Source organism: Bos taurus, chromosome 27 (genome assembly GCF_002263795.3).
Source record: "Bos taurus isolate L1 Dominette 01449 registration number 42190680 breed Hereford chromosome 27, ARS-UCD2.0, whole genome shotgun sequence".
NCBI classification, from domain to species: domain Eukaryota; kingdom Metazoa; phylum Chordata; class Mammalia; order Artiodactyla; family Bovidae; genus Bos; species Bos taurus.
Window position 1 is genome coordinate 13,649,873 of NC_037354.1, and position 27,255 is coordinate 13,677,127.

General features: G+C 38.5%; 1 protein-coding gene across 8 annotated transcripts in view; it reads left to right on the forward strand.

Annotated features, from left to right (window-relative positions):
- TENM3 (teneurin transmembrane protein 3) overlaps positions 1-27,255 on the forward strand; it is a 1,022,495-nt gene that overhangs the window by 897,929 nt on the left and 97,311 nt on the right. For all 8 annotated transcript variants that reach the window (XM_059882199.1, XM_059882198.1, XM_059882197.1 and 5 more), the window contains 5 exons: positions 1,712-1,922; positions 2,967-3,068; positions 3,276-3,470; positions 4,533-4,733; positions 9,644-9,829. In XM_059882199.1, coding sequence (XP_059738182.1) covers positions 1,712-1,922; positions 2,967-3,068; positions 3,276-3,470; positions 4,533-4,733; positions 9,644-9,829 — 895 coding nt within the window. The remainder of the gene's footprint in view (positions 1-1,711; positions 1,923-2,966; positions 3,069-3,275; positions 3,471-4,532; positions 4,734-9,643; positions 9,830-27,255) is intronic.

Here is a 27,255-nt window from a genome sequence, read left to right on the forward strand (position 1 = left end):
CTGCATTCCTCACAGCTGAATGATATTATAGTATAGTTCGACTGCACAATAACAAAAAATGCTTTTATACTTAAATTTAATATTTAGTATGTTGGAAGCTGAATTAGATATTCTAAATTCTGTCCAGTAGTAACAGGAAAAGGTCTATGTAGAGTGGCAAAGAATTAAACTGTGATTCTCTGAATCCCAACAACTGATTTTTTTTTCCAATTTGATTATATTAAGGGATTCATTATAAATAAGTTTTCCTTAAACAGACCTCTGATGAAATTCCATTTAAGAAATCTATTAGAAAGTAGAATATTAGTGATTCACACGTGCAGGGCTCTGACATTAATGATTTCTATAGATAGCGCTGTGGTGTACTTTTCACCATCAGTACATACCTCAGGAATAAAGTGAAACTGGGTAAGAGTCTACAGACACTGAATAATTACTTTTAAGAAACTGTTGTTGAACAAGTTTATTCATTTATTTATTTATTGGAAATAAATAAATTTATTTATTTATTTATTGGAAAAGTCTTTGCAGTGTCTTCCAAATTCGCTGAATTATCTCTGACCACAAAATATTATCCCACTATTACCAGCCACATCACATTTTTTAAAAATTACCTTTGAATTCTCTGGTTAAATTCTTCCAGCTGCCCAGTGTTCATGATTAATCTTACTAGAATAAATATTGTTTAATGATGATTGACTTCATGATAATAATTGGCTCATCCTTTCAGAACCCCTTCTGGAAAAGGAAGTGGCAACCCACTCCAGTATTCTTGCCAGGAAAATTCCATGGACAGAAGAGCCAATCAAAGATGTAAAGGCATCTTATTATATGTTTTTAATCTAACTGCAACTAAGTACAACTCCACACTGGCTTTCTCCATGGTGCTTGCAATGGTCATATCAGGGTCACAGAGAGGTGTGGAGTCAGGTAGTAGAAACAGCCCAAGCTTTGGAGCAAAGCTCACTGCAGTTCACAAACCACCTGCACCACTGACCAGCTGTCTGACCCTGCTCAGGCATCTCGGGTTTCAGTTTCCCTCATCTTTAAAGTGTAAACAATAACATCTTCCTAGAAATGTTGCTAATGATGATCAAAAATAATCCTGGCACAGAATAAGTATTCAGTAGCAGTGGTTACTACTTAAGTATTAATAAGGAGAAAACCTTAAGAGATCATTTAATGTCTAAGTAAAAATGATGGAGGTTTATGGTCATAGCCCCAAATTGCCTAGACTCACAAATTTTGTAAAAAAAAAAAAAAAATTTATAGTTTATTGAAGTATAGTTGATTAAACAACATTGTATTAATTTCTGCTGTACAGCAAAAGGATTCAGTTATACATACATTCTTTTCCATGTTATTGTGAAACGGTGAGTATATTTCCCTGTGCTGTACAGTAAAACCTTATTTATCCATCCTACATACAATGGTTTGCACCCGGCACTCTCAAACGCCCACTCCATCCCTCCCCCACCCTGCCCCTTGGCAAACCCCAGGTCTGTTCTCTATAGCTTACACTCACAAACTTTTCATCAGTCGGATGAAAGGGAAGAAATGGTCCGTGATGTTAAATAGAACAACGGAATGCAGGCGGTAATCTCCATCACCCTTGTAAATACAATACCTAGAAGACCTGTCCGTCAGGAACGTTTTCCTGCCATTGCAGTATTTCTGACTGCTAAATAGTCTTCCTTGTCCTCGTCCTCAGTATGACTTTGTGGAGCTCCTAGATGGCAGCAGGTTGATAGCAAGAGAGCAGCGGAACCTGCTGGAGTCCGAAAGAGCTGGGCGGCAGGCGAGGTCCGTCAGTCTCCACGAGGCCGGCTTTATCCAGTACTTGGATTCCGGAATCTGGCATCTGGCTTTTTATAATGATGGGAAGAATGCAGAGCAGGTGTCCTTCAACACCATTGTGATAGGTAAGGACCATCTTCCAGGTATCACTTCCAGGCGTCCAGCCTCAACGCTGTGTTAAATAGAAACTAAATTACCTTCCCCAGTCCTGAGTGAGTCCTGGGATGTTAGAGCCTGAAGTAATTATGAGAAGTTATTTTTTAAATTGTTTGTTTATGAATATATGACAAACCATGAAGCACTGAAAGAGTTATTCGAAAGTAGCTTGGAGGAGGAGAGTGTATCACAAAAACAGTTAAAAACACCTGTGTTTGAAATTAGCAGTGTTTTGCTTTACTGTTCGAATAATCTGGTATTAGGGGCTTCCCAGGTGGCGCTGGTGATAACTTGCCTGCCACTGAAGGAGACATCAGAGACGCAGGTGGCTTAGTTGTCAAGAATGTGCCTACCAGTGGAGGAGACTCAAGTTCAGTCCCTGGGTCAGGAAGATCCCCTGGAGTAGGAAATGGCAACTGTCTCACTTCCCACACTGTTCGCTGAACCCAGGGTAGGTAAGGCACGAGCAGGGAAGCTGGAAGAAAACTCCAGGAGCTGTAGGAACTGCAGACATGTTTATTCTCTCCAGATTGATGCAGCAGCAAAAGGGGTTTCTCAGGTGGGGCTTGTATACATTTACAGAACCAAAGTGGCCCATGGCCAAGCAGGTGCAATGTGATATGCAAGCTCAGTGCTATAAGTGATCTCAGCTATTACATAACCATACAAAGTCATTCTTTACAGAATGAGGGGCGAGAGGGCCTGAGAGCTTGACTTTCACCATCTTGGCCACGTGCTCTTTCCCCACAGCAACCCACTCCAGTCCTCTTGCCTAGAGAATCCCATGGACAGAGGAGCCTGGCAGGCTACAGTCCATGGGGTCACAAAGAGTCAGACACGACTGAAGCGACCTAGCACATACACAGTCTGGTATAAATGAATCCTTTCTGGGGTTATGGAGCCAGCCAGCCATACTTCCTTCAAGATGTAGCTAAAATGATCAAAGTGACACCGTTTGCCTCGCACAGGAGGCAGGGTGCACAGCAAGGATCACTTCTTTTTCTTTTCTTCAGAGTCTGTGGTGGAATGTCCCAGAAATTGCCATGGAAATGGAGAGTGCGTTTCTGGAACCTGCCATTGTTTTCCAGGATTTCTGGGTCCGGATTGTTCAAGAGGTATGCGACGTAGATTCTTTTCTTAAGCCAAGATAAATAAGCTGTAGAAACACGAGTCATTCAGGAAACTCCCAAGACAGGAAAGAAGGTGGGGAGGCGGGGGGTGAAGAAATGGCGTACCTCTTGTTCTAACAACATGCTGCTGCTTTGAGCGAATCTCGATGGGAAACGCGGCTGATGATTCTCCTGCCATGTTTTATTTCGCAGCAGCCTGTCCGGTGCTGTGTAGTGGCAACGGCCAGTACTCCAAGGGCCGTTGCCTGTGTTTCAGCGGCTGGAAGGGCACAGAATGCGATGTGCCCACGACGCAGTGCATCGACCCGCAGTGCGGGGGCCGTGGGATTTGCATCATGGGCTCTTGTGCTTGCAACTCCGGATACAAAGGAGAAAATTGCGAAGAAGGTAAACATGTCAATATTTGCCAAAGTCTATTCTAAGATATTCATAAAGAAAAAACAGGTGATATGTGTAATCTTTAGTTTAGCAATGAATCTTTTTATATGCCTCCTTCTGAAGGTAATTTTGATTGCCATATTCATGGAGGCGTTGCTTCATGAACATTTTACCTAATAAAAAGAAAAAATACCAAGGAGTCCCTTTGCTCTTTCTCAATTGTGTGAATAATTTTTTTTTCCACTCTGAGAAAATAAGAAAAAACTTGTGTCTTGGAACCAACAGTGGACTGTTTATTTATTTTTTGCCATTTTTCACCTTGATGCCAGCCCCTAAATCTGTTAGCATTTGGTATCTCTAGAAAGGTGAATATTGAATATAATAGACTGATGGGAAAAGATACATCATGGGTTTGCTCCATAACTGTATATAATGATGATAGTTAAGATATTATACTATAAAGTGCATTTGAGCTAGTTTTTTCAAAAAGCAGAAAAGCACCATTTCCGTTCTTCAATCAAATTGATTTTATTGATCTGCACACACAAAGTAATGCAATTAAGTCTCTGGAATTAAATTTTCAGGCCATTGACCCTACAAGTGTAAAGTTTTATTGAGTCAAATTGCTAAATTAAATCTCGTCATCTAAAGCACATTAAAGTGAATTAAGAAGGATAGAGGGTATGCAACTCATTTATTTCTCAAACATGTGAGGGTCCCACACAGCTGTCAGTATTCAGTGGTTATGGATTGGGCCAGCTAATTCAGATTTTGTTATAGTGAAGCCAATACTTATTACTCTCTGATTGGGCAGAGTGGAAAGCGGTCCTCTCAAAAGCAGAAGTGAGAATTACAAATCCTTGTAAGAGTCTCCATTACCTAAATGGCATGTCTCTTAATGCTTTATTGCATAAATTCTCTGCATTTTCAGAAACAAGTTCTTGCAAATGGTAGGTAAATATCTGAGTAGCCAAAATATTCAGGTAAATTGGGATTTAATTCTTTGTTCTGTATGTACTGTGTATATCTTCTAGATTTAATGGTAAATTGGTTCTCTTTTCTTTCCACTAGCTGACTGTCTAGACCCTGGATGTTCTAATCACGGTGTGTGTATCCATGGGGAATGTCACTGCAATCCTGGATGGGGTGGTAACAACTGTGAAATACTCAAGACCATGTGTCCAGACCAGTGCTCTGGCCATGGAACATATCTTCAAGAAAGTGGTTCCTGTACTTGTGACCCTAATTGGACTGGCCCAGACTGCTCCAACGGTGAGCTTCATACATTTGAGGGCTTAGTATTGTTTAGCTAAAGTTTACCATGGGCTTCCCCGGTGACGCAGTGTTAGAGAATCCACCTGCCGATGCAGGGGACCCAAGAGACAAAAGTTCGATCCCTTAGTTGGGAAGATCCCCTGGAGGAGGAAATGGCAACCCACTCCAACATGCTTGCCTGAAAAATCCCAGGAACAGAGGAGCCTGGTGGGCTACAGTCCATGGAGTTGCAAAGAGTCAGACATGACTGAGCACACACACGCAAAGGTTACCATACTTTATTAGGTCGGCCGAAAAGTTCATTCGGATTTTTCCATAGCGTCTTACAGAAAAACCCAAAGGAACGTTTTGACCAGCCCAATAATTTTTAAAACACTCTTATTACACTTAATATAGATTTTATTAAAGTAACCATTTATAGAAAGAAATGTTAAAAGTAATGAGATTTGTTCTCTTTTAATATGGAAAGAAACAGGCTTCATCATTTGTCATTAAAATTTCTCCTTTAGTATTAAAAAAATTTCTCCTTTAGTATTATTGTAAAGAAAAAAATATTTCAGTTCAACAAAGCTCTCTTTATTCTTAACTCTGAAGGCCTATGTGCAACTTGGAGATTAACGCACATTATCTCATAAACGGAGAAACCTCAATTAAAAAATTATGTGACAACAGAAGACTTTTAATATCACAATAAAGAGTATACACATATAGATATTATGGTGTACGTAATAGTTGAACACTGAGTTTTTAATTGCCACTGTATGATTATAATAGAAATGGCAAGTAGTAATTTTATTCAGTCAGTCATGTTTTTATGCACCAACTCTGTGCATGGCTTTGTGACAGGCCCCAAAGGGATTAAAGAATAATCAATCATTCCTGCCCTCTAGAATACTGGCTTTCAAGGTTTTGACCATGACCTAAATGACCTGTGGTCTTAAATATATTTTTACATTGTGAGCTCATATACCTTAGTGTGCATTTACTCACATCACTGAAATGAGAGCTTTGCAAAGTGATGTATAGTGATACTTTCTCTCAAGTCTGTTCTACTTTTTTATTGCCTTTTGCAACCCATGAATTAATTCTGTGACCATTCCCTAGTCACACAATATGGATAGAAGCTATTCTAATCTGTGTGCTCAGTCCCTCAGTCGTGTCTGACTCTCTGCAATCCCATGGACCGTAGCCCACCAAGCTTCTCCGTCCAGGGGATTTTTCCAGGCAAGAATACTGGAATGAAGATTATAGTTTCATTGGGAAGATAAGATAAACACACATGAAATATTTAGAAACCAATATGCTCCAGTTTAATATTCTATTGAGTGTTACATGGACTAATGCGCTAAATTCAGTGAATATTTAGATCCTGCCTTGATGCATATTGAAAGTTTACAAGATTTTTAATATTTCTTTCCTTCTTTTCAAGATTGCAGTTAGTGTGGAGGTTGAGGGAATATTTTTTGACTAGGGGAACAGTAGTAGAAAGTACTTAAGAGCATGAGCTCTGAACTCTCTTTTCCTGGCATTTTTGAGGAACTTGGGTAACGTGTGTGCTGCCCTAGGAGTCAATATTGGCATGAAAGAGTCACCGACCACTCTTCACCTGTTACAAATTGACTCTCAGAAGCCCAAACTAGAGAAAGTCTTATATAGGTTAATTTGTGGTATTGATGGAAAACTTCTGTTGAACTCATAAGTAGATATCCTAGTTAAAGGAGCAACTTAGGAGTTTTCTTTCTTGCTCTCTTTCTTTTTCCTTCTTTCTTTTCTTCCCCTTTCCCTTCCCCTCTCCTTTCCTTCCTTCAGTCTTTCTTCCTTCCCTCCTTGTCCTCTGCTTCCCTAGTCTTGTGAAGGCAGACAGTGTCTATAATATGCCCGTCACTGCCTCATAGACACGCGAGTTGATTCAGAGAGCTTGGTGAGCCAGAGAATTTGGTTAGACGATTCATGACTGTCAGAGCGGGCAAGGTGTATAGGATACATAAGAGTGAAAAAACCTAAATTGGGGGCTGACTTGCAGAGGACCTTGAATGTCTCAGTAATGAGTTTTAAAAAATCATCACCAACCAAGGTTTATCAAAGCATGGATGCATGGCATTATTTTCAAAAACATGTTAGCTCATTTTGTCCTCCACTTTAAAAAAATATAATTACAAGAGCAATATAGGCATTTAGCTCTTTCTTTAGGGTTTTTATTTACATTTTCAGCTTCTATACTAAAAAATGTAAAAATCCAATTAAAGTTTATAGATACAATTACTTGTATAAAGCTACTTGATTCAGGCCTCTCTGCCTCCATTGGTGAAATAGGCATAATAATACTAGTTATAAAATAATATTTGTTTGAAATATTGTCATTCTAATTTGTTTCCCACAGTTTTCCAAGTTGGAAAGGAACAAAACAATGGCCCCGTTTTTGTTTCATGTAAACTTATTTAATACATTACCAGGATTATTTTATAAAGGATGGTTTGTAATTAATATTAAATAGCTCAAAAAGTAATTTGATCTTCTTCATAAAATGGTAAAAATGGTATTGTTATGAATAGCCAAAAAGATATCAGTGTTAGTTAAAAAATTAAACTGGCTGCCAAAATTACATATCATTATTTTACATATTTAGACTGATTTTTTTCATACTGCTGTTACTATTTTGCTAGCTTAAAATCTAATTTTACTTGTATATCTGACTGTTTAGACATAATGAGTGAAGGTCTTCATCCTGTTCATCTTTAAATCCTTAATGCAAAATGCACACTTATTAAATTCTCAATATAGAGAGTTGACTAATAAACACAATATACTTCTTTGGGAGAAAGTAGTTAAGCACAGAGCAAAACTTTATTAAACTTTACTATTAGCTGCCGAAAGACAGAAAACTTACTTAGAATTGTTAGTAGAGGTCTCAAACACACATAGGGCTATCCTGTGAAAACATCTGGATTCATGTGCCTCCAATTAGTCTGCATATCGCACAGTTCTCATTGAAAGTTTAGGAAAACACCTTTGTTAATCTACATTCGTGACTTAAAAGCAGTAGCATTTCGAATTTCTAACCTATTGAATTCTAAAGCAGAGCACTACCAGCTGCCTCTATTGTTGTTGTGGAAATGACCTTCAGAGATCTAAATTCAATATGAGAGTAGGTTTTACACCTGAAGAAACATTTGGTTAAGCTGCTAAAAGAGAAGGAATGAATTATTTCCATCAGAAAGTTTATAGGTTTGAAAGCAACAGAGCTCTCCTCTCTCTCCAGCAGCAGTTTGTCCATTAATTAGCCCTTCAATTCCACTTCAATTAAATTAACTCTAATTAATAAGTTCATTACAAAGATTGACACACCTTGCTCAAAGCAAGTGTGCTAAACGCTGATAAACACCTTCACCCTAATGAAAAATTGATTAGATGGAATAAAAAAGGGAACCTCAGAAAGAAACCTCGGTCTTCTGAAGCTCAAGTGACGTTCTGTTCCTCTGAAGTTAATCAAAACATCTTGGATCCTTTAATCAAAAATTTAATTCAAAGGAGTTAGAAAATGTGGCGTGAAAAACTACATGCCACTCTCCTCCAGCTCATAGCCCTGACTGTTGTTTATAAGAAATGTTCACCACGGTCACAGAGCCTGGATCAAGTTTTTAAAAATTCTGCAACCCTGTGAAGTCCACTGTCTGAGAAATATTATTTGGCCAATGACTGGGGAACTATGGGATCATGCATGTGACTACCTAAACAGGGACTGGCTATTTTTTAAAATTCAGCTAGTCCATTTCCTGTTTGTTAGAAATGATCTAAGGTTTTTATTCATTATGTTTATTGTTGAAAAAAAACAAAACTAAACAATAGTCTTCCAATCTTAAGAAAAAAAATAGTTCATTTTATTTAACTTTATATGTAAAAAGTAAAAAATAAAATACCTTCAGAGTTCTGTCTGTCTGTCTGTCTCTCTTAACTGGATCTCGTCAAAAAAAAACTTTTAAGAAAACTTTTTAAGAAAAAACTTAGGTCAGATGCCTGAATTCTGTTTTAATGACCTAACTTCTTGTTACCATTTTAAAAGTCCTTTGGTGACTTGTGCTGTTTTCAGTAATTCTAGTAATTGGAAAACCTTGCTTTTCAAATGTTAGAGTTCATGGTTATATATATTATTAAACTGGTTTTCTAATATTGTTTTGCTCAGCAACTTCTGTCAGCAGTACAAATATACTGTCTAGGAAAAAAACAACAATTTATTTTATTTAACCAGTTTGTTTGTGTGTTGGACCCAAGCTAATATGTATACTATAATATTCTTTTTTTTTTACTTTTTTAAATAACAGATTCTTTCTAATGAAAGTTTCTAAATATTTAAAAAATGTAAACTATAAGATTAAAAATAACTCGTTTTCAATTTTTGCTACCCTGGTGAAACCCAGCTCCTGTTAAATACCTGACGTACATAGACACATACAAATTTATTTCATAAATTTTATATCAATTTGATGTATATGTACATGTGTTCCTGGCTGCCAAAAACTTCCTCTGAGAAACATATAAGTATGTGTGCACATATTTTCTTCTCATTATGAATCATATGTTCTGTTTTGTTAGTAGTGTGTGTGTACACACATATATAAATATAGGAAATTGTTTATAGCATAATTATTATGTGCATTTTATCCCCGATATGGCAGAATGTAAAATTTAAAAAAGTAAAACTACGTTTATCATTCTTAGCCGCCGATACTGAAATTTACTTAGTAGGTAAAATGACTTAGTAGGTAAATACTTTCGTGCTTATGTTCAAGGATTTTGCTTTTCACTGTCACAGGTTAGAGTTGAAGACGAAGCACTGCTTATTAACTAACTCCCCTTCTCACTCCCCTCTACTCTTCTTTCTTGACCTGCTTCCTCTGTTTTACATCTAGAAATCTGTTCCGTGGACTGTGGCTCACACGGTGTTTGCATGGGGGGGTCCTGTCGCTGTGAAGAAGGCTGGACGGGCCCAGCGTGCAATCAAAGAGCCTGCCACCCGCGTTGTGCCGAGCATGGGACCTGCAAGGATGGCAAGTGTGAATGCAGCCAGGGCTGGAACGGAGAGCACTGCACCATCGGTAGGCCCGCCCCCTGCCCTGGCCCCGCCCCCGACCCCGCCCCCTGCCCCGAGTACCCTAACAGAGCTCACAAGGTGCTGCGTTTCACCTTGGGAAAAACTCTTCTAATTATTGATAATTTGTCCTCCTCTTTCTTCCAAAGGAATAATTTCATTTTAAAATAAGGTCCTCATTTTCCAATTGCAATCCAGTTCTTTTTATTTTTCTAATGTTTTAAAATTCTTATTGGAATATAATTGCTTTACAGTGTTGGGTCAGTTTCTGCTGTACAGAGAAGTGAATTTGTTATAATCTGGTTCTTTTTAAAACCGCTGTATCAAGTGTGAAGTATAAGCATATTTTATTCATTGTTTTGGGGGATGGCCACCAAAATTGACTCATATAAGGAGGATTTAATTTCTTATAAACCAACTCTTATTGAATATTCCTTTGTTACATATTGCCACTGTGGAATTACATACATTACATACATTACAATATTCTGTTACATATTGCCACTGTGGAAAAGCAGTATTTTTTACTTGAAAAAAAGATTCCCAGTATATAGCCTTTTGGACTCCTATAGAGTCCAGAATCTCACATCTTAGCACTTGTCCATCTATTTGAGTCTCTAAAAAAGAAGTTTGAGTTTTTATGACTTTATATTGTAGTACTGTGAGAAAGTAGAGTAAAATGCACAATTCTAGTTTTTCTTAGATTTATATGCTTCACACTTCTTAAAATATGATGAGGTTCTGGCACATGTGTTGGTTAAATAAGACAATCAAATAGGTGTTTAAGATCAAAATGTTGGTATGTAAGTGCTATTTAGCCTGGATACAAAAGTACCCAGAATACATATACTGGTTCTGTATTTTCAGGGTGTTAAGTGCCTTGGCCTTTACTGTTTTAGTCACTGAAAGTAAAACATTTATTTAAAGAAAATGCAACAGAAGTTAAGTAATACATTTCTGCCTCACTTCAGTGAAAGTGTACAATATTAATTATAAATGGCATGATCCTACAAAAATTTTGTAATTTGAGAAATGGTGTTTGTCTGAAGATCAGGCCTTACAGGGTCACCTGTTAAAGGTGAGCTACTGCCAACAACTGGGGAGCCTGTAGTCTTACTTGGGTAAACTGCCAACGTGCACATGCAGGACCCTTGCAGAGAGCTCACCCCTAACATCCTTCCCTCAGGAGGCTCTGCCCTCCTCTACGCCTTTAAGGGAGGCTCCACAGCGAAGGGGCTGCCTGTTGCTCACGCGAGCCCCACTTGTGAGCTACAGCAAGGCAGAAAATAGTTGACAACCACGATTTGCATCTGTTCTGAGGATGTACAAGAGACAGTGTAGTATCCCTGTGATCAGGCAGCTCCATGCCCCAGTCCCAGAATGGGTGCACACTAGAAGTGGGGCAGGAAGAGTGTGCTTCTAATCCTACTCCATTGTATTTTTTGACCCCACCACCCCCATCGTGAGTTGAATCTAGCTAGAAGGAAAATGTTATATACTGGACTATTTGTATCCTGGGAAGTGCAACCAACACATGTATCTATAGCTTGGACTATGAGGAAGTGTACTGTAAAGTTATCCATGGGCAGTTTTCACTTGTCAACCAACAGCCACCAAACAAATCATTCTCTGGGTATCCTTACTGACCTTGGTAATATCATACGGTTAGTTTCCCACAGAGGACCTGTTCTTGAACAACTTTCTCCATGTCTGGGAAGAAAGGGGATTTTTGCTAGTAGCAGGTCTTTTTATTATAATTTAATGTGTCCTGCAGTGGTTAACAATTCCACTTTGTATTGTTTCATTTTATTTTGTTGCCTTTATACTCTGTATAAGTGACAGTGTAGAAGGAAAGGATCTGCTTCATTTAAAAATAAATCTTTGAAATGAACCTTTTAAAAGATGTAGAGAACCTTTAAATCATTGTTTTACTCTTTTATACTCTCAGAAGTAGTTATTCCAAATTTTTGCATACAAAGATCCAATTGCTTTTCCCTGTCTACTTCCTACCTTGTGTATATGTCCAAAGTGAAGTCTCAGGGGTCCTTTAAAAGGAGGCCTTTGTGAGCCACTGATTAAACAGCCCAGGAAACTACAGTATGTTTTCTCATTCAGAAGAGTTACTGTTCTGTTCATTTCCTCTCGATTTCAACACTTAGGCGTCTGGCTGAAAGGAACTTTCACTTTATGAAAGAAGACTCATAAATCAGCGAGATTTTTTTTTTCCTTTCTCCGTATTATGTGCCATCTCATTGAATACAAACAGGGAGGTTAATTGAAAGAGAGATGGAGGAGAAATTAAACAGTTAGAAGCAAACAAAAGTTCCCAATAGAAAGCAAAGAATATTCTTCATTAGTCATCTTACTGTCTTCATAAACTCTTCATGCTTCCATAAAACCATAGGCATTTTGAGAGTAAAATAGGTTATGAATTTAGAGTATTCGCAGAACACCCAACTACCTGAAGGGATTGATTGCATTCTGATATTTTTATTAGTGTGTTCACACTTTGCTCTCATTATGAATCATGTATTCAGCAAAGTCATCCTCAGGTTTGCTGTCCCAAGTCCTTCTCCTTTCTTGGGTTAGACTTTGATTAGTGATGTATCCAGATAAAAAAAAATGAAACAAAGAGAAATCTACTTTTAGAAATACTATGATTAAAATGAATATATCTCCCTTCCCCCCCTCAAAACCATTTAAGATTGTTGGACCCTTTCATAAATTAAGAGTTATATGACTGAATCACATCAAAGAAGCACCAGCAATGATTACTGGCATAGTTTACTACTAGTAGCACTGGTAGATATTCGGCTACCATAATGTCTTCCTTTGTAAGCAAACATTCCATAATTGGTCAAAAGATTATCATACTCATGTTTCTATCTTTGTTTTTCATACATTGGAAAGATAACTAGAGGATACAGAAATTAATCTAAAAATATTAAATATAACTGTGGTTTATAAGTAATAGTTGACAGAATTAGAATATTATTATAACTATTTCTATATGACAAAACTTAAAACAGTTTTGTAGTGTGAGAATTGAGATGAATCAAAGTCAGATCTGTGAACTGGAAGATACTTGGCCTAACTCGGTAGGCTCAGTATTTGTAATGTATTTAATTGGAACCAGAATCTGTAACTATGCAGAGGCAACTTGGTTGGCTCTCTCTTTGCTTGTTGCTTAGGAAAGAGGCTAGTTACCCGATTGGCCTGTGGTTGGAGTGAATGGGACGTAGAAGCAGCACAAATACCTACAGCCTCTGCTGAACAGACGTTTGGAGGCGGAATCCATAAAAGTGTCAACACCAGCTAACTATCTTGGTCAATGATAAATCCCAAGTACCGAATTTTAAGTATTATTAACCTGTGCTTTCCCCCAAGAAATATTCTTTTCAGCAATGGCTGGAAGAAATTTGCCCCTAGAGCCATCCATTTATATCTGAGAGCATTGGAGGCTGTAGATGAGACTGTGACCTGAAGGGTGAGGAGGAGGGAGATTGAATGATGCCACTGATAGTTATCCAGCGGAGGCTTGTTACGAAGGTGAGGAAGGCTCAGATCTCTGTCTGTCCATGGCAAATCCCCTACTGGATGCTGATTTCCCCACAGACACAAATGGAGAAAATGGGCTTAAATTGCTTAAAAAGTGATTAGACTTAATGAAGGTTGGAAACTTATTTAAATCCTGGAACAAGATTCCAAGCAAATTTCTGAATCTCCATTCCAGTAAGCATTAACAATACCATAATTATTTAGGCGTGAAACTTTGGACATTTTGGTTTTCATCTGTTTGTTAGATAGAGGAGTGTTTTAGGAGAGAAGTGTTTTTTAATTTCTTTGTAGTCTCTTGAACAGTATCCCATTGGGGGCTCTTGATATTCGAGAATGTATTGATAATTTCTGCTTAATTTGAAAAATTGCTATTTTTAAGCACACGGTTCCCTTTTTATTCTCAATTTCATTTAACTTCCATTTTCATTTTTCTTGCAGCATTTGTGTGCCTCAGTTACATTTCATTTGTTAATTTATGCATTTTTATCCATTAAGCAATTATCGATCAGCTCATCTGTGATAATTGAATACTATTTCTTAATGAAAGTCAGAGTAATATAATAAGAAAAGGCATGGGCTTTGAAATTTTAAAAATGATGTTTCCCAACCAGTCCTGTGATTTATTCACTGACTTAACTGTTCTTAGCCTCCACTGGGTTTTGTGGTTTTTTTTTGCAAATTTGAAGTGGCTATAATGGTCCTATTATATGAGATTTTGAAGCAGAGTGTCTGATGTTTAAGAGCTTTCGGAATTTGAATCTTTGCTACATCATTTGCTTGCTCTGTGACTTTGGGCAAATCATATAACTTCTCTGAGTATGTTTTCACTATAAATTTTATTTATCTCATAGGGTCGTTGGATCATATGAAATACCAGAATGTAAATCACTTATTAAAGTGCCTAGCAGTGTTTACCAAACTAGAGTTTTTTATTTCATTGTTAAGTATAAATGAGTCAAAGTATAATGCAAACAACATTTTGAGTGCTAAAATTGTTTTAAAAAGATAAAACAAATGGCTATCCAGCAAATTTGCTCTAATGAGTTAACACAATTTCCATTTCATTGTTATAAAGTATGACCTAGTCTCAAACTGGATATGGTTTAAAAAGAAGTTAATAAGTTTGGGATGCGAGTTAGGGAGGTGTTGCTTTTTAAAATCGCAGTGATTGAAAGACAGAGTCTAATGTGATATTTTTCTTCTAGTTATGTCTCAAACACAGAGCTGTTTATTGAGCTATATTGATTTTCATGTACTTTCAGGCAATTCAAATGGAAATTTGGCCTAGGGGAAATCCTAATTCCTTTAAGCTACAAAAGACTGGCTATTTGTTTTTATTCTAATTCTTTAGCACTTTGGGAAACAAGATCATTAATGATCACAAAGACATGCTTTGTTTGTTCAGACAAAACTTAGTCGTAGAGTACTCAGCACACCTCTAATAAATGCCCCAGTGCTCTGGGCTTAGGGGTGCTGGAGATTGGAAATTGAAAATGAAATATACACAGCTGGGGAGTTATCTGTGAAACAGTATGGGGGTAAAGGAAAGAGCGGAACTGTTCCATGTATGGGCATGGCTTAGGCTTGGTACTCTAATTCTCATCTCAGGATAACGGTGAAAGAATAGTGTTCTAGTTGTTAAATTAGAACATTAAAGTGACAAATTTGAAAACAAAATGACCTCGCTGATAGATACTTCACTGAGATGACAAGATCAATATTCTCTGTGGCTTTTGTGAACTCTCCCAAATTGAGAATCACATTCATATGGCATGAAATATGGAAGTTCTAAAACTATCTTTTCATATTTTAAACTATGATTTCTCCCTTAACAAGTGGTTTGTAAGGACCACATTACACCAGCAAATGATTGCTCTGAGACCAGGCTTCACGTCTATCAGCATCATGTTAAGAAAGGGGTCTCTGATGGGGCCACTGACATCCTTGCTGTGAAGCTGGTGAAGCTCAAGCATCAGGGCCCCTCACTTGCCTGGGCCCCTTCTAGGATCTTACAAGGGGACTGTGGATTTATATGGTCACATGTTGCAGATCAGTTAGGACCTTGGTCTCTTTCCACTCCCAACTTCATCACACTTTTCCGTTGCATTGGAGTGGCTGTGGGCACTTTGAGGATTCAGCTAAGGAGAATTTGAGCCTAGTTTCCATTTAATTGGATATTCTTCTGAGACAAGAAGTCATCATCATCTGTAATTCTTAGTGCTAGCCATTGGGAATATTCCTCCCACCCACTGACTCACCTAGGGACATCAGAGTAACAGAGTCAAAGATTAAAGGAAGAAACAAATTTGTCCTGTGGAGCCCCGAACTACGGCCCCGAAAATAGGTGGTGGTTGTTGTTGTGTCTGACTCTTTGCTACCCCATGGAATGTAGCCCGCCAGGCTCCTCTGTCCATGGGATTTCCCAGACAAGAATACTGGGGTGGGTAGCCATGTCCTTCTGCAGGGGATCTTCCTGACCCAAGGACTGAGGCCTAGTCTCCTGCACTGGAAGGAGGATTCTTTACCACTGAGCCACCTGGGAAGCCCAGGAAAGTAAGTAGTGGAGCAGAAATAAGGTTTGAAATGTATGGAAACCAAACTCACGTATAAAAAAATCCTTCCTGTCATCAGATATGTTACAAAATGCCCAATCGAAACAGACATTTTCTCTTGTCAGCAACACGTTTGATGGTGGAACTTACACAGTTATAAACTTGCCCTAATTTTCACTTTCAATGATTGTTTTTTGTTGTTTTTTTTTTGTTTTTTGTTTTTTGTTTTGGCTATGCAGCATTCTGGATCTTAGTTCCCAACCTGTGCCTCCTGCAGTGGAAGCATGGTATTCCAACCACTGGACTGCTGAGAGAGTCCCCGATGATTATTTCTTTTTTGAGGAATTGATCAGGATGCTTGTATTTTTAAAGCATGAACCTATAGCATGCTGGTTCCAAGAACGACCTCTCCCCTGCAGTTTGCAGCACGCTGATGGTGCGGGCAAAGATGCTTGGTGACCTGTCGTGTAGGGTGGAGGTGTGGGGAGGACATACCAGGTGTGGAGTTGAGGGGAGGAGATTCCCCTTGGTTGGCAGTAAAAATCCAGACAGGCTAGAAAGTGTCCCATGGAATGTGCAGAAAAGGAGACCTTAAGTTTCTTCCTGCCCTGCAGTCTCAGTGACTCTTAAGTAATTTCATGTGACTGAGAGCCTGGCAATTCCTAAGAGAACCCTGGAAAGCCTGCTTCACAACTCACTGAGAATCACCCATGTCCTGAAAACCAGGCTGGTTTTTTCGATGTCTGTTTCTTCCTTTGAGATAAAAGTCGCATCCATCGGGGGCCTCTCGCTATTATTTTCTTTCTCTGAGTCTGATTTATTCAGTTAACAGTTTTATATACAGTGCTTGATCCTCTGTAATCCCCTCAGAATTGGTATTTTTTTTTAATGAGGTCGCTTAATCTCCTCTCTTCTGAAAAATGCAAAACTAGTTTCTCGGACCTTTCTGAATAATGGAGGTCCCATTTTGCTAGGTTGTCAGCCCTCTCTCTACACGGTTTCAGTATTTTTAAACCATCACAGAGATCGTGTTTGTCTCACTAGTCAGTGTCACCGTATTCCACTTATTTTCATTTTTTGTGAAGAAGTGCTTGGATAATCAGAAACGTTATTGAAGATAATGGTCACTCGCTATCCATTCTGAAGTTTTAATTCAACTCCTTTAAGTGCTTTTTCTCTTCACTGTGTAAGTTGTTCTTTTCCATCGGTCTGTTTTTCTTTATCTGTACCAATTTCAGCCTCAAAGGACGTGAATGAAGCCAGGGTTCCATTTAACTGAAGCCAGCATGGCCAGCAATGTGGCAGATCTGTACTTAAAGCTAAATTAGTCATCTCACTCACTGTTCAGTAACCTTTGAGGAAGAGAGGAATTAACCAACAAAAAAAAGTTCACTGTCTTAAATTTGAAATTTTAGTTAAGTCTGTGCTTCCGTCGTGTGTGTGTGTATGCACAGCTCAGTCATTTCAGCTGTGTCCAACTCTTTGCAACCCAGTGGACTGTAGCCCACCAGGCTCCTCTGTCCATGGTATTCCCCAGGCAGGAATACTGGAGAGGATTGCCAGGCCCTCCTCCAGGGATCTTTCCGACTCATGGATTGAACCCACATCTCCTGCACTGTGGGCAGATTCTTTACCCACCGAACCACCCGGGAAGCCCTATGCTTCCATCATACATTAGGCATAAGGTGGTATGTCTAGATTTTTTAATCACTCTGAATCTCTAATAACTTTGACAGTCTGTATCTTCTAAAGCTTCAGAGTGGTTTTCAGTGTTGACTCTTCTTTCTGGGAACTGCCTTGCAACCTTAACTTTGAGCATCCTTAACGTGTTAACCTCAACTCCTTAATTTGTTAACTCCCTTAACTTGTCAACCTGCCTGCACAAGTAATATCAGGTCTCAAGACCATCAGGAAAATTACACCCTCAAATAAGACAAATGCTGGGGGAAGTCTGGATTAGAATCTTCACATAACTTTGCTCCTGATTTACTGGGTGACCATCAGTAAAATCCACAGTCCCCAGAGCCATCATGATAAATGTTCATTCATTGTTGTGACGATTTATTTCCCCCGGCATCAGTTTATTTACCCCTAAGAATAGGAGTCAATGTACCTAACCACCCTTTGCTATGTTGCTCAGTCACTCAGTTGTGTCGGAGTCTTTGTGATCCCATGGACTGCAGCATGCCAGGCTTCCCTGTCCTTCACTATCTCCCAGAGTTTACCCAAGCTCATGTCCATTGAGTCAGTGATGCTATCCAACCATCTCAGCCTCTGTTGTCCCCTTCTTCTCCTGTCTTCAGTCTTTCCCAGCATCAGGGTCTTTTCCAATGAGTCAGCTCTTCACATCAGTGGCTAAAGTAGTACACCTTCAGCTTCAGCATCAGTCCGTCCAGTGAATATTCAGGACTGATTTCCTTTAGGGTTGACTGGGTTGATCTCCTTGCTGTCCAAGGGACTCTCAAGAGTCTTCTCCAAAACCACAGTTTGAAAGCATCAGTTCTTTAGCACTCAGCTTTCTTTATGGTCCAACTCTCACATCTGTGCATGACTACGGGAAAAACCACAGCTTTGACTAAACGGACCTTTATCAGTGAAGTAGTGTCTTTGCTTTTTAATACATTGTCTAGACTCATCAAAACTTTTTTTCCAAAGAGCAAGTGTCTTTGAATTTCATGGCTGCAGCCACCATCCGTGGTGATTTTGGAACCCAAGAAAATAAAGTCTGTCACTGTTTCCATTTTTTCCTCATCTATTTGCCATGAAATGATGGGACCGATGCCATGATCTGAGTTTTTTGAATGTTGAGCTTTAAGCCAGCTTTTTCACTCTCCTCTTTCACTTTTATCAAGAAGCTCTTTAGTCCCCTATCACTTTCTGCCATTATGGTGGTGTCATCTGCATATCTGAGGTTACTGATATTTCTCCCGGCAATTTTAATTCCAGCTTGAGCTTCATCCAGCCCTGCATTTCTTGATGTACTCTGCATATAAATTAAATAAGCAGGGTGACAATATATAGCTTTGTTGTACTCCTTTTCCAATTTGGAACCAGTCCACTGTTCCATGTCTGGTTCTAACTGTTACTTCTTGACCTGCATACAAGTTTCTCGGGAGGAGGGTAAGGTGGTCTGGTATTCCTATCTCTTGAAAAAATTTCCACAGTTTGTTATGGTAACACACGCAAAGGCTTTAACATAGTCAGTGAAACAGAAGGTAGATGTTTTTCTGGAATTCTTTGCTTTTTCTATGATCCAACAGATGTTGGCAATTTGATCTCTGGTTCCTCTGCCTTTTCTAAATCCAGCTTATACATCTGGAAGTTCTCGGTTTATGTACTGTTAAAGCCTAGATTGAAGGATTTTGAGCATTATCTTGCTAGCGTATGAAATGAGTGCAATTGTGCAGTAGTTTGAGCATTCTTTGGCATTGCCCTTCTTTGGGATTGGAATAAAAACTGACCTTTTCCAGTCCTGTGGCCACTGCTGAGTTTTCCAAATTTGCTGGCATATTGAGTGTAGCACTTTCACAGCATCATCTTTTAGGATTTGAAATAGCACATCTGGAATTCCATCACCTCCACTAGCTTTGTTCATAGTGATGCTTCCTGAGGCCCACTTAACTTCATACCCTTCACATCCTTTGCTATGAACCTCAGATATCTGAGTTCCACTGTTCTCTGTCTGAGGCTTCCCAGGTGGCTCAGCTGTAAATGGTCCACCTGCCAATGCAGGAGATGTAGGAGATGCGGGTTTGATCCCTGATTTGAGAAGATCCCCTGGAGGAGGAAATGGCAACCCACTGCAGTATTCTTGCCTGGAGAATCCCATGGACAGAGGAGCCTGGCGGGCTGCAGTCCATGAGGTCACAAAGAGTTGAACTCGACTGAGCAACTGAGCACAGGCTCCTCTGTCGGGTCCTTCTTGCTGTGTTTACCCTCAGAGGCAGCAGCCTGAAGCTGAGACTCTACTCACACGGAGCCGTGCTGCTCAGATGTAAATCCCAGTGACAGTAGCATCGTTTTGGGAAATGTTGCGTGTATTTCTATACTTTAGAAAAGGGGCATTTTTAGGACTTCTAAACGTCAGCTCTGAATGTAGATAATTGTGGTTAAGTGTATCTGGATTTAACATAGATCTTTCCATTTAGATGATTTACATGTAGCCTGTAAGGATGAGAGTTTTGAGTTCTTTAGAAGAAATATTCTTGACATTCTTTAGAGTCGACTGTATGATAAAGAATTCTGTCCTGTGGTGGTTATTTGTACACAAATTTTCCTCCAGTCTGTTTCCTGTGGTGTAGCTTGAGTCCCAAGAGCTGCTGTGAATTAACCTTACTCCTACTCAGCTTACTGTGAAGCCCTCTGGCTTTAGAGGTAGTGTGTGTTCAGGGGGGAAAAAAAAATGGAGGGTTAAATCCATTGTTCTTTTTCTCTAATAAGAGCAGTAGAAGAAAATAGTGATTATTTGTACTGTATTATGATCACTTAGGTGTCATTGAAATAACCTGACAGACCGTGAAATATACCTCGACAAACCAGTTCCCTCCTTTCTTACCATTTTGTGTTTATTCCCACTATGAACTTAGAGGTTTTTTTTTTTAAGTCTCTCAAAATAAGTTATTGTGTAAGTGCTCTATGTCTTAGGGAAACAATTTATAAATTATAATTTTTATCACAAAGAAGATGTTTAATCTGTTCATTTGAATTAAAATGCTGTATGCTATAGTTTTAAAAGTTTATGAGGAGATAGGATATCAGGATAAAACCACTTAAGTAGCACATCAAATGTATAGCATAATGTTTTATTATGCCATTGTGTTCCTTCACTAATATACTAAAGCCTCTTTTTTAGTTTGGAACACTTTGTCAATTTGCATCTTTTAAAAGTCATCTAATATCTTAATTTCCACCACATCTAGTGTAGAGGAAGTTTGAAAGCACCACTGACTGGATATACCCTTTAACCAGAAATAAAGATGAAAGATGCTCCTTTAAATTCTTCATCAAAAGCTTTTATTGAGTTTAGTTCCAAGGCATTTGGGAGTGAAACCAAGTGCAAAATAATATGTTATCAGTTGATATTTTCATAGTATTCGTGAGGAAGAGAAAGATGACAGTAGAGCCAGATTATGAATATGTCACCATCTTCAGTAAACTGAAGACAGATAACCATAGACTACCAGTCACCTAATGAAGTGTTCATGTAAATTTTAAGTAATTCTCGTTATCTACAAAAATCCTATTGCCTTAATGGAGTAAACAAAAAATCAGAACTTTGCATTTAGTGTCATGTAAGGGTGGAAACATTAAGCCCACAATTTTAAGGGACGTGATTATTTCTTCCTGCAATGATACCTCAGTGTCCTTTGAATGGTGGAATTTCTCTCTGTCGTTTCTTGAATGTGACAAATTGAAAATAGCCTCTTTTCGTCTTGAAACCATTCCTTTTCCACCTACTTGGTTTTCAAATACAAGTTCAGTTACGGTGTTAGTTGGTGCAAAAGCCATGGCCTTTCTCCCTTTTCATATTTAACATATTATTTTCACAGATTACCATGTGACTTGAGCCAATTTTTTTCTATTGCTCTTCTTCATGATGGAAGAGCATCATGATGGGTTCATTGACCCTCTCTTCTTTGAGTACTCTTTAGTGGTGCTGGAAAACAGCTGCCTGAAATATGGCTATTATTTCTGGGGTTTAACAGACATGTGCCTTGGATAAATTAAGGAGCAGTCAGAGGAGGCCCATAAATATGAATACTTTGCCAGCTGCTTTTCCATTAAACGCTGTTGGTTGAATGAAATTAGTAAATAATTATGTTGGTGGGGAATCTGTTATATCCAAATGGAATATAATGTCTTCCTTTAACAACAGAGCTTAATTTTTTTCCTATACACCAAATTAGTTTTTAGGGTAATCTCCATTGCAAATGGGCCGATTTGCATGAAAACTATGCCTCCTTGTTCTGATTTGTCAACACCTCTTTTTTTAAAAAGTCTGTAACATTAAGCATGGGTGGGTAAGACCATCTGCTTCTGGAGCTTGCCTGTAGCTCCATGACTTAACACACGAGACAGGTTACAGCTGTTTAATTGTTATGAAGCTGAATGATTATCATTCTATCCAAAATTAATATTTATATATGTATGCACAGAAAGCATGCGGTTAAACATAAGTGATCTAATTGTGAATTAATGGCGTTAGGTATTCATTAATTAGTCCCCACATGAACAATGAAGTGTAAAATGCTTTTCACATACACTTCCGCTCTTGGCTTTTAAGATGAGTCCCCAGTAGTGATTATTATGCATGCGAGAAACCCACTCCAAATACATTGGCATATGCAGGGGAAAAAACTCACCATACATAAAAAAAAAACCATCATAAAAAGCAAAAAGAAAACTCTCCATGTGGTTACTGCACATACCCTAACTCTTTCATGCCACCAAAAGCTTTATTCTCTGATCTGCGACCAGTGTAGGTTCAAGCCACATAGTAAAAGTCTAGACGGGCCATTTCAATTGGGTGTACCAGCATAGCGCCCATGATGACGACGACAAGCTATTGGGAATGCTTTGCTCAGCCAAGTGACAGGGAATTTCCTCCTGTTTGTAGGAATGGTGATACACAAACTCAGATCATTCTGTTTCAAAAGTTAGCAAGGTATAGTCTGTCAGGCCTGCTCAGTACATCCCATAATGAAGAACAGAATGAAAATTTTTCAGCAAAATTGTAGTCTGGGGATTGTGATATGCATGTAAAATAGAATATCTAGATGTCTTACTTCCCAAGTAGTTACTGTAAAAGTGACTTGCATTTCCAAGTTTATGAGCAGATTATACGCAGATTTATAGCCCTGTAGAAAATATTAATGTACGTTGCTCAAGTCACTACTGAGGGAACACAAAATATATAAGGACAAGTGGTGATGTGTTCTTTATTCCAAAAAGCTGATTTGGAATTTGGTTAGGAACTGTGCATCTGTACCATCTGAGGGTTATGTGAGACAATAAGAAAACTTGTTAATATAAAAGTAGAATTGTCTGCACTTTGGGATCTAGCCTGTTCATGTTGGAGGATGGTCCCATTAAAGGGAGTATATCGTGAGGAGGTGGAACATGTGGCAGCCGATCTGATCCTGACATTATTGGGGCAGAGTGGACTTCCCAGTTTATGAAAATAGATCGTTGGCGGTCCTGAGGTGTTTTGCTTAAAGTCAGGTTTCCTTTCTTTCTGGTGTCTCTTAAAAGATACCAGTCACTTCGTAATTTTGTCCTTTTTATATTCTTTAGTTAAAAGATTGACTAATAGTACCTATTATGTATCAAGTGTTTACTGTGTGCTAAGGCACAGTGTTGGAGAAGGCAATGGCACCCCACTCCAGTACTCTTGCCTGGAAAATCCCATGGACGGAGGAGTCTGGTGGGCTGCAGTCCATGGGGTTTCGAAGAGTCAGACACGACTGAGCAACTTCACTTTCACTTTTCACTTTCATGCATTGGAGAAGGAAAGGCAACCCACTCCAGTGTTCTTGCCTGGAGAATCCCAGGGACGGGGGAGCCTAGTGGGCTGCCATCTATGGGGTCACACAGAGTCGGACACGACTGAAGTGACTTAGCATCAGCAAGGCACAGTGTAAAGTTCTTAGTGTACATTATCTTATCTTATTAAGTAGAAGCTATTCAAATCTCCATGGACAGAACCCAGGCTCAGAGAGGTTCTAAAACTTTTCTGTGGATGCGTAGCTAGTAAGTAATAGAACCAGAACCCAAATCCACACGAACCATTCCCAAGCCCATCCTCTTAAGCACTAGACTATGCCGTCTCCTAAATTACTGTTTGTTTTACCTTGTATGTATATAGCAGAATAGGTGAAAGTAAACTTTTTTGTGTGATAAAGATACATTATTATCTATGTACCTATCACATAAGATTGAATTGTCATAGAAACAGATGCAGTGATAACAATGTCAGTAATGTGTTAATAATAAAATGTCACTTTCTATTCAGAAAATTATAACTGGTAATAGGATCCATAGCTTGCCAAAATAAAAACAATCCCAGCAACAAAAAAAACAGTTTAGGTAAAATCAATTTATACTGTAGAGGATTTAAGAAAGTTGTAAACTATTTACTGAAAACACGACACTCTTCCTTTTTTTAAGGTTTTAGTATTTTTAAGTCTTTATTGAATTTGTTACAGTATTACGTCTGTTTTATGTTTTGGAGTAGCTCCCTGATGGGGGAGCGAGGCCCCTTCGTTGGAAGGCAGTCTCAACCAGTGGACCACCAGGGAATCTACACACTTCCTTTTAAAAGTTAAATTTATTTCCTATTTTTCAGTAGACTGAATACTATGTATAGAGTTTGACCACTGAAAAACACTCATACAGAGTGCATAGATGACTTGTGTAACCAGTATCAGCTCATGAAAAAGGTCTCAGAAAAGTTTAATACCCAAAGTACAAGTGGTAAAATCTGTGCACACACTCTCACAGCTACAGATAAAGAAAAAATACGCTCTCTGTAAATCACATTTGAAAAGAGCCATTTATCCAGTTTTCTCCAAATAAGTTTGTTTATCTTCAGCAAATTAAACGGATTATCCAGCTTTGTTTTTTTCCTGATATAGTTTTAAAAATTGACAACAGAAAGACCCTAGTTATTTTACATACTCATTTACACTTTATTCTATAAATTTTCTTAAATATTAAATTTTATAGTAGGCAAAAGTAATAATGGTAGATAAGAAATTAAAACTCATTGATATTGACCAAATCAGTAGATGATTTTTGTGCTTTTCCTGCCACAAGACTTGGAACTACCAGCAAGACATCACTTTGGTAATTACAGTAAAAGCTTCCCTGGTGGCTGAGATGGTAAAGAATCTGCCTTCAATGCAGGAGACTCAAGTTTGATCCCTGGGTTGGTAAGATCCTCTGGAGAAGGAAATGGCAACGCACTCCAGTACTCTGGCCTGGAGAAACCCATGGACAGAGGAGCCTGGTGGGCTACAGTCCACGGGGTCGCAAAAAGGCACAGAGTGACTAACACCTGGTAATTGCAATAACCATGTTAATTGTGTCAGGATGTTAGAGATCCAAATATTTATTTAGTGTACAATACATTTGTATTCTAATTTTCATATATAAGAACTTTTCTGAATAGCTTAGTTTGCAAATCCAGGTACTAAAATATACCTGATTTTTTTAAATCTAGGAAATTATAAGGAAATATGGGTTCGCTTATTTCATTCACTGAAGTCAAACAAGAAGTAAAAATCTGAAGGAGACATGTGTTACTCCATGTTTATGTATGTGGTCCAGTAGATGAAATCATGCCATGTGTAAAGACTGCACCAGAAATCCCGAATCACACGCCAAACAACAGTCATCTCTCTTGCAGTCGGTGTGCATGCCAGCATCACTGGTGCTCTCTGTATTGTGCCTGCTTCTCTTCGACTTCTGTTATGTAGATGTCCTCTATGGTAAGACATGAAATTCTAAACTGAAGGAAGATACCAAATATTATTCTCCCAGTTGTCTGTACAAAATTCTGCAGCTTGTCTTGGCACTTTTTCAGCAGTGCTGACTTGAAAATTTTGGTGTATCTCAAAACACCATTTCCATAGAATCTAGATTTTTTTTTTCCTGTGCAGACTTAAATCAGGAAAAATATTATTTCACTTTCTTGGAATGTCTTGGCATAAATAGTGTTCCTAACTGAAGAACAGTATTTTGCTTAGGTAGGTGCGTGCAAGAAGCAGTGTATTATACAGGTAATTGTTTCACCAGGTTTCCAATCTATAAAAAGAATGAAATAGGCAAACTTTCAAAGACAATTTATTTAAAGCAGGTTTTCAGAAATATGCGGCCAATTTTAGAGGAGCAAAAGCTCTTTCAAGAACACGTGCACGTGTGTGTGTGCTCACACGTATGTGCTCACACACGCACAAGCTGTTTTTCTCTACTGGCACAACCTAGTTGTTGGAACTCACTTGCTAGTTGTTAAAATTCAAGCTAATTGATGCTCCTAAATAGAATAAAGTATTTGCAATGTTTTATCGCAATCTTAGAATGAGAGTTCAATGGTGAGGGAACACGTGTTTTTAAGGAGCCTGAGTAAATTGTTTTGCAGTGTTTAAAATTATGTCAGTGTTGTAATTCTTTATGACAGGGTAATCAGTAATGAAAGAGTGCAGTGGGTACCAATTAAGGAACATCAAATCAATGGGTATGCAGGTTGCACGCTGACTTAAACAGTTGCTGATTGGAATAAATGGATTTCATATGTACTTATTTGCAAACTGTAGCTTTGCTGGCATCCTACAGAAATGGTATACGAGTAATCTAAAAGAAGGATACCTACGAACAACTTTTAATGACATACTAATGTGAATTACTTTTTAAGACTGTATTTTTTAAGTACTACAAAACACACAAGGCTAAATAAACATCTGTCTTTGACTCCGAGGCCTTTGCAGTATTCACCATAGTAAAGGATATGTCTGTGTTTTATTATGGATTCATCGACTGAATTACCCTCTTTCAGAGATGGGCCCCTAAGACTTTAGTTCCAGCATTCTAGATTCTATGTTCTTTCCCTGTACCTAGGCTATCCCCAGGAGTGAATTCAATAGCCCAGTGAAAATACTGTCCTGTTGAATATGCTCCAACTGGGCACATGGTTGACAGCAGAAACACTGAATGGATCATAACTACACACATCAGCAACAAATACAAACACACACACTGTATATTTTTCCCTCGTGAGCTGCCTAATAGAGATAAATCAGCAACTTGGTTTCCCTTTGTTTCTTCCCTGTGTTTGGAAGAATCAGTTTGATGGTGAGGGGAAAACAAAGTCGGAATCAATCTTATTCCAGGAAGACCTCCAGATATCCCAGTTCCCCCACAAACAGGCACGTACACTCCGCTGACGTCTTTTTTAAAGGAGCAGTCTTCTTTGCAGCTATCACTTCGCTGATTTTTTTTTTTTTTTATATAGCAGGCATCCACCAAACTGCTTCTGTTCTTTAATTTTTCAAACTCATTTTTTTTTTCATTTTCCCTGGTTTATCCCTCAGTTTTAATAACCTGCCAGTCGGTTGCCCAAACTTGGGATTTTTAGAACAGGTTATAACAGTTCTCATTATAAAGGTTTCTTAACTACGTAAAGTACCCTCACGTATGAGACTATGTTCACAAATGAACATTTCAAGTTCTTTGGATTTTAACCTAACTTGCCCATTTCTCCTTTTGATTGTTGATGTTGAATTGAGGATTTCCTCATTTTTTTCGTCTTATTTGTTCATTCAAGTGA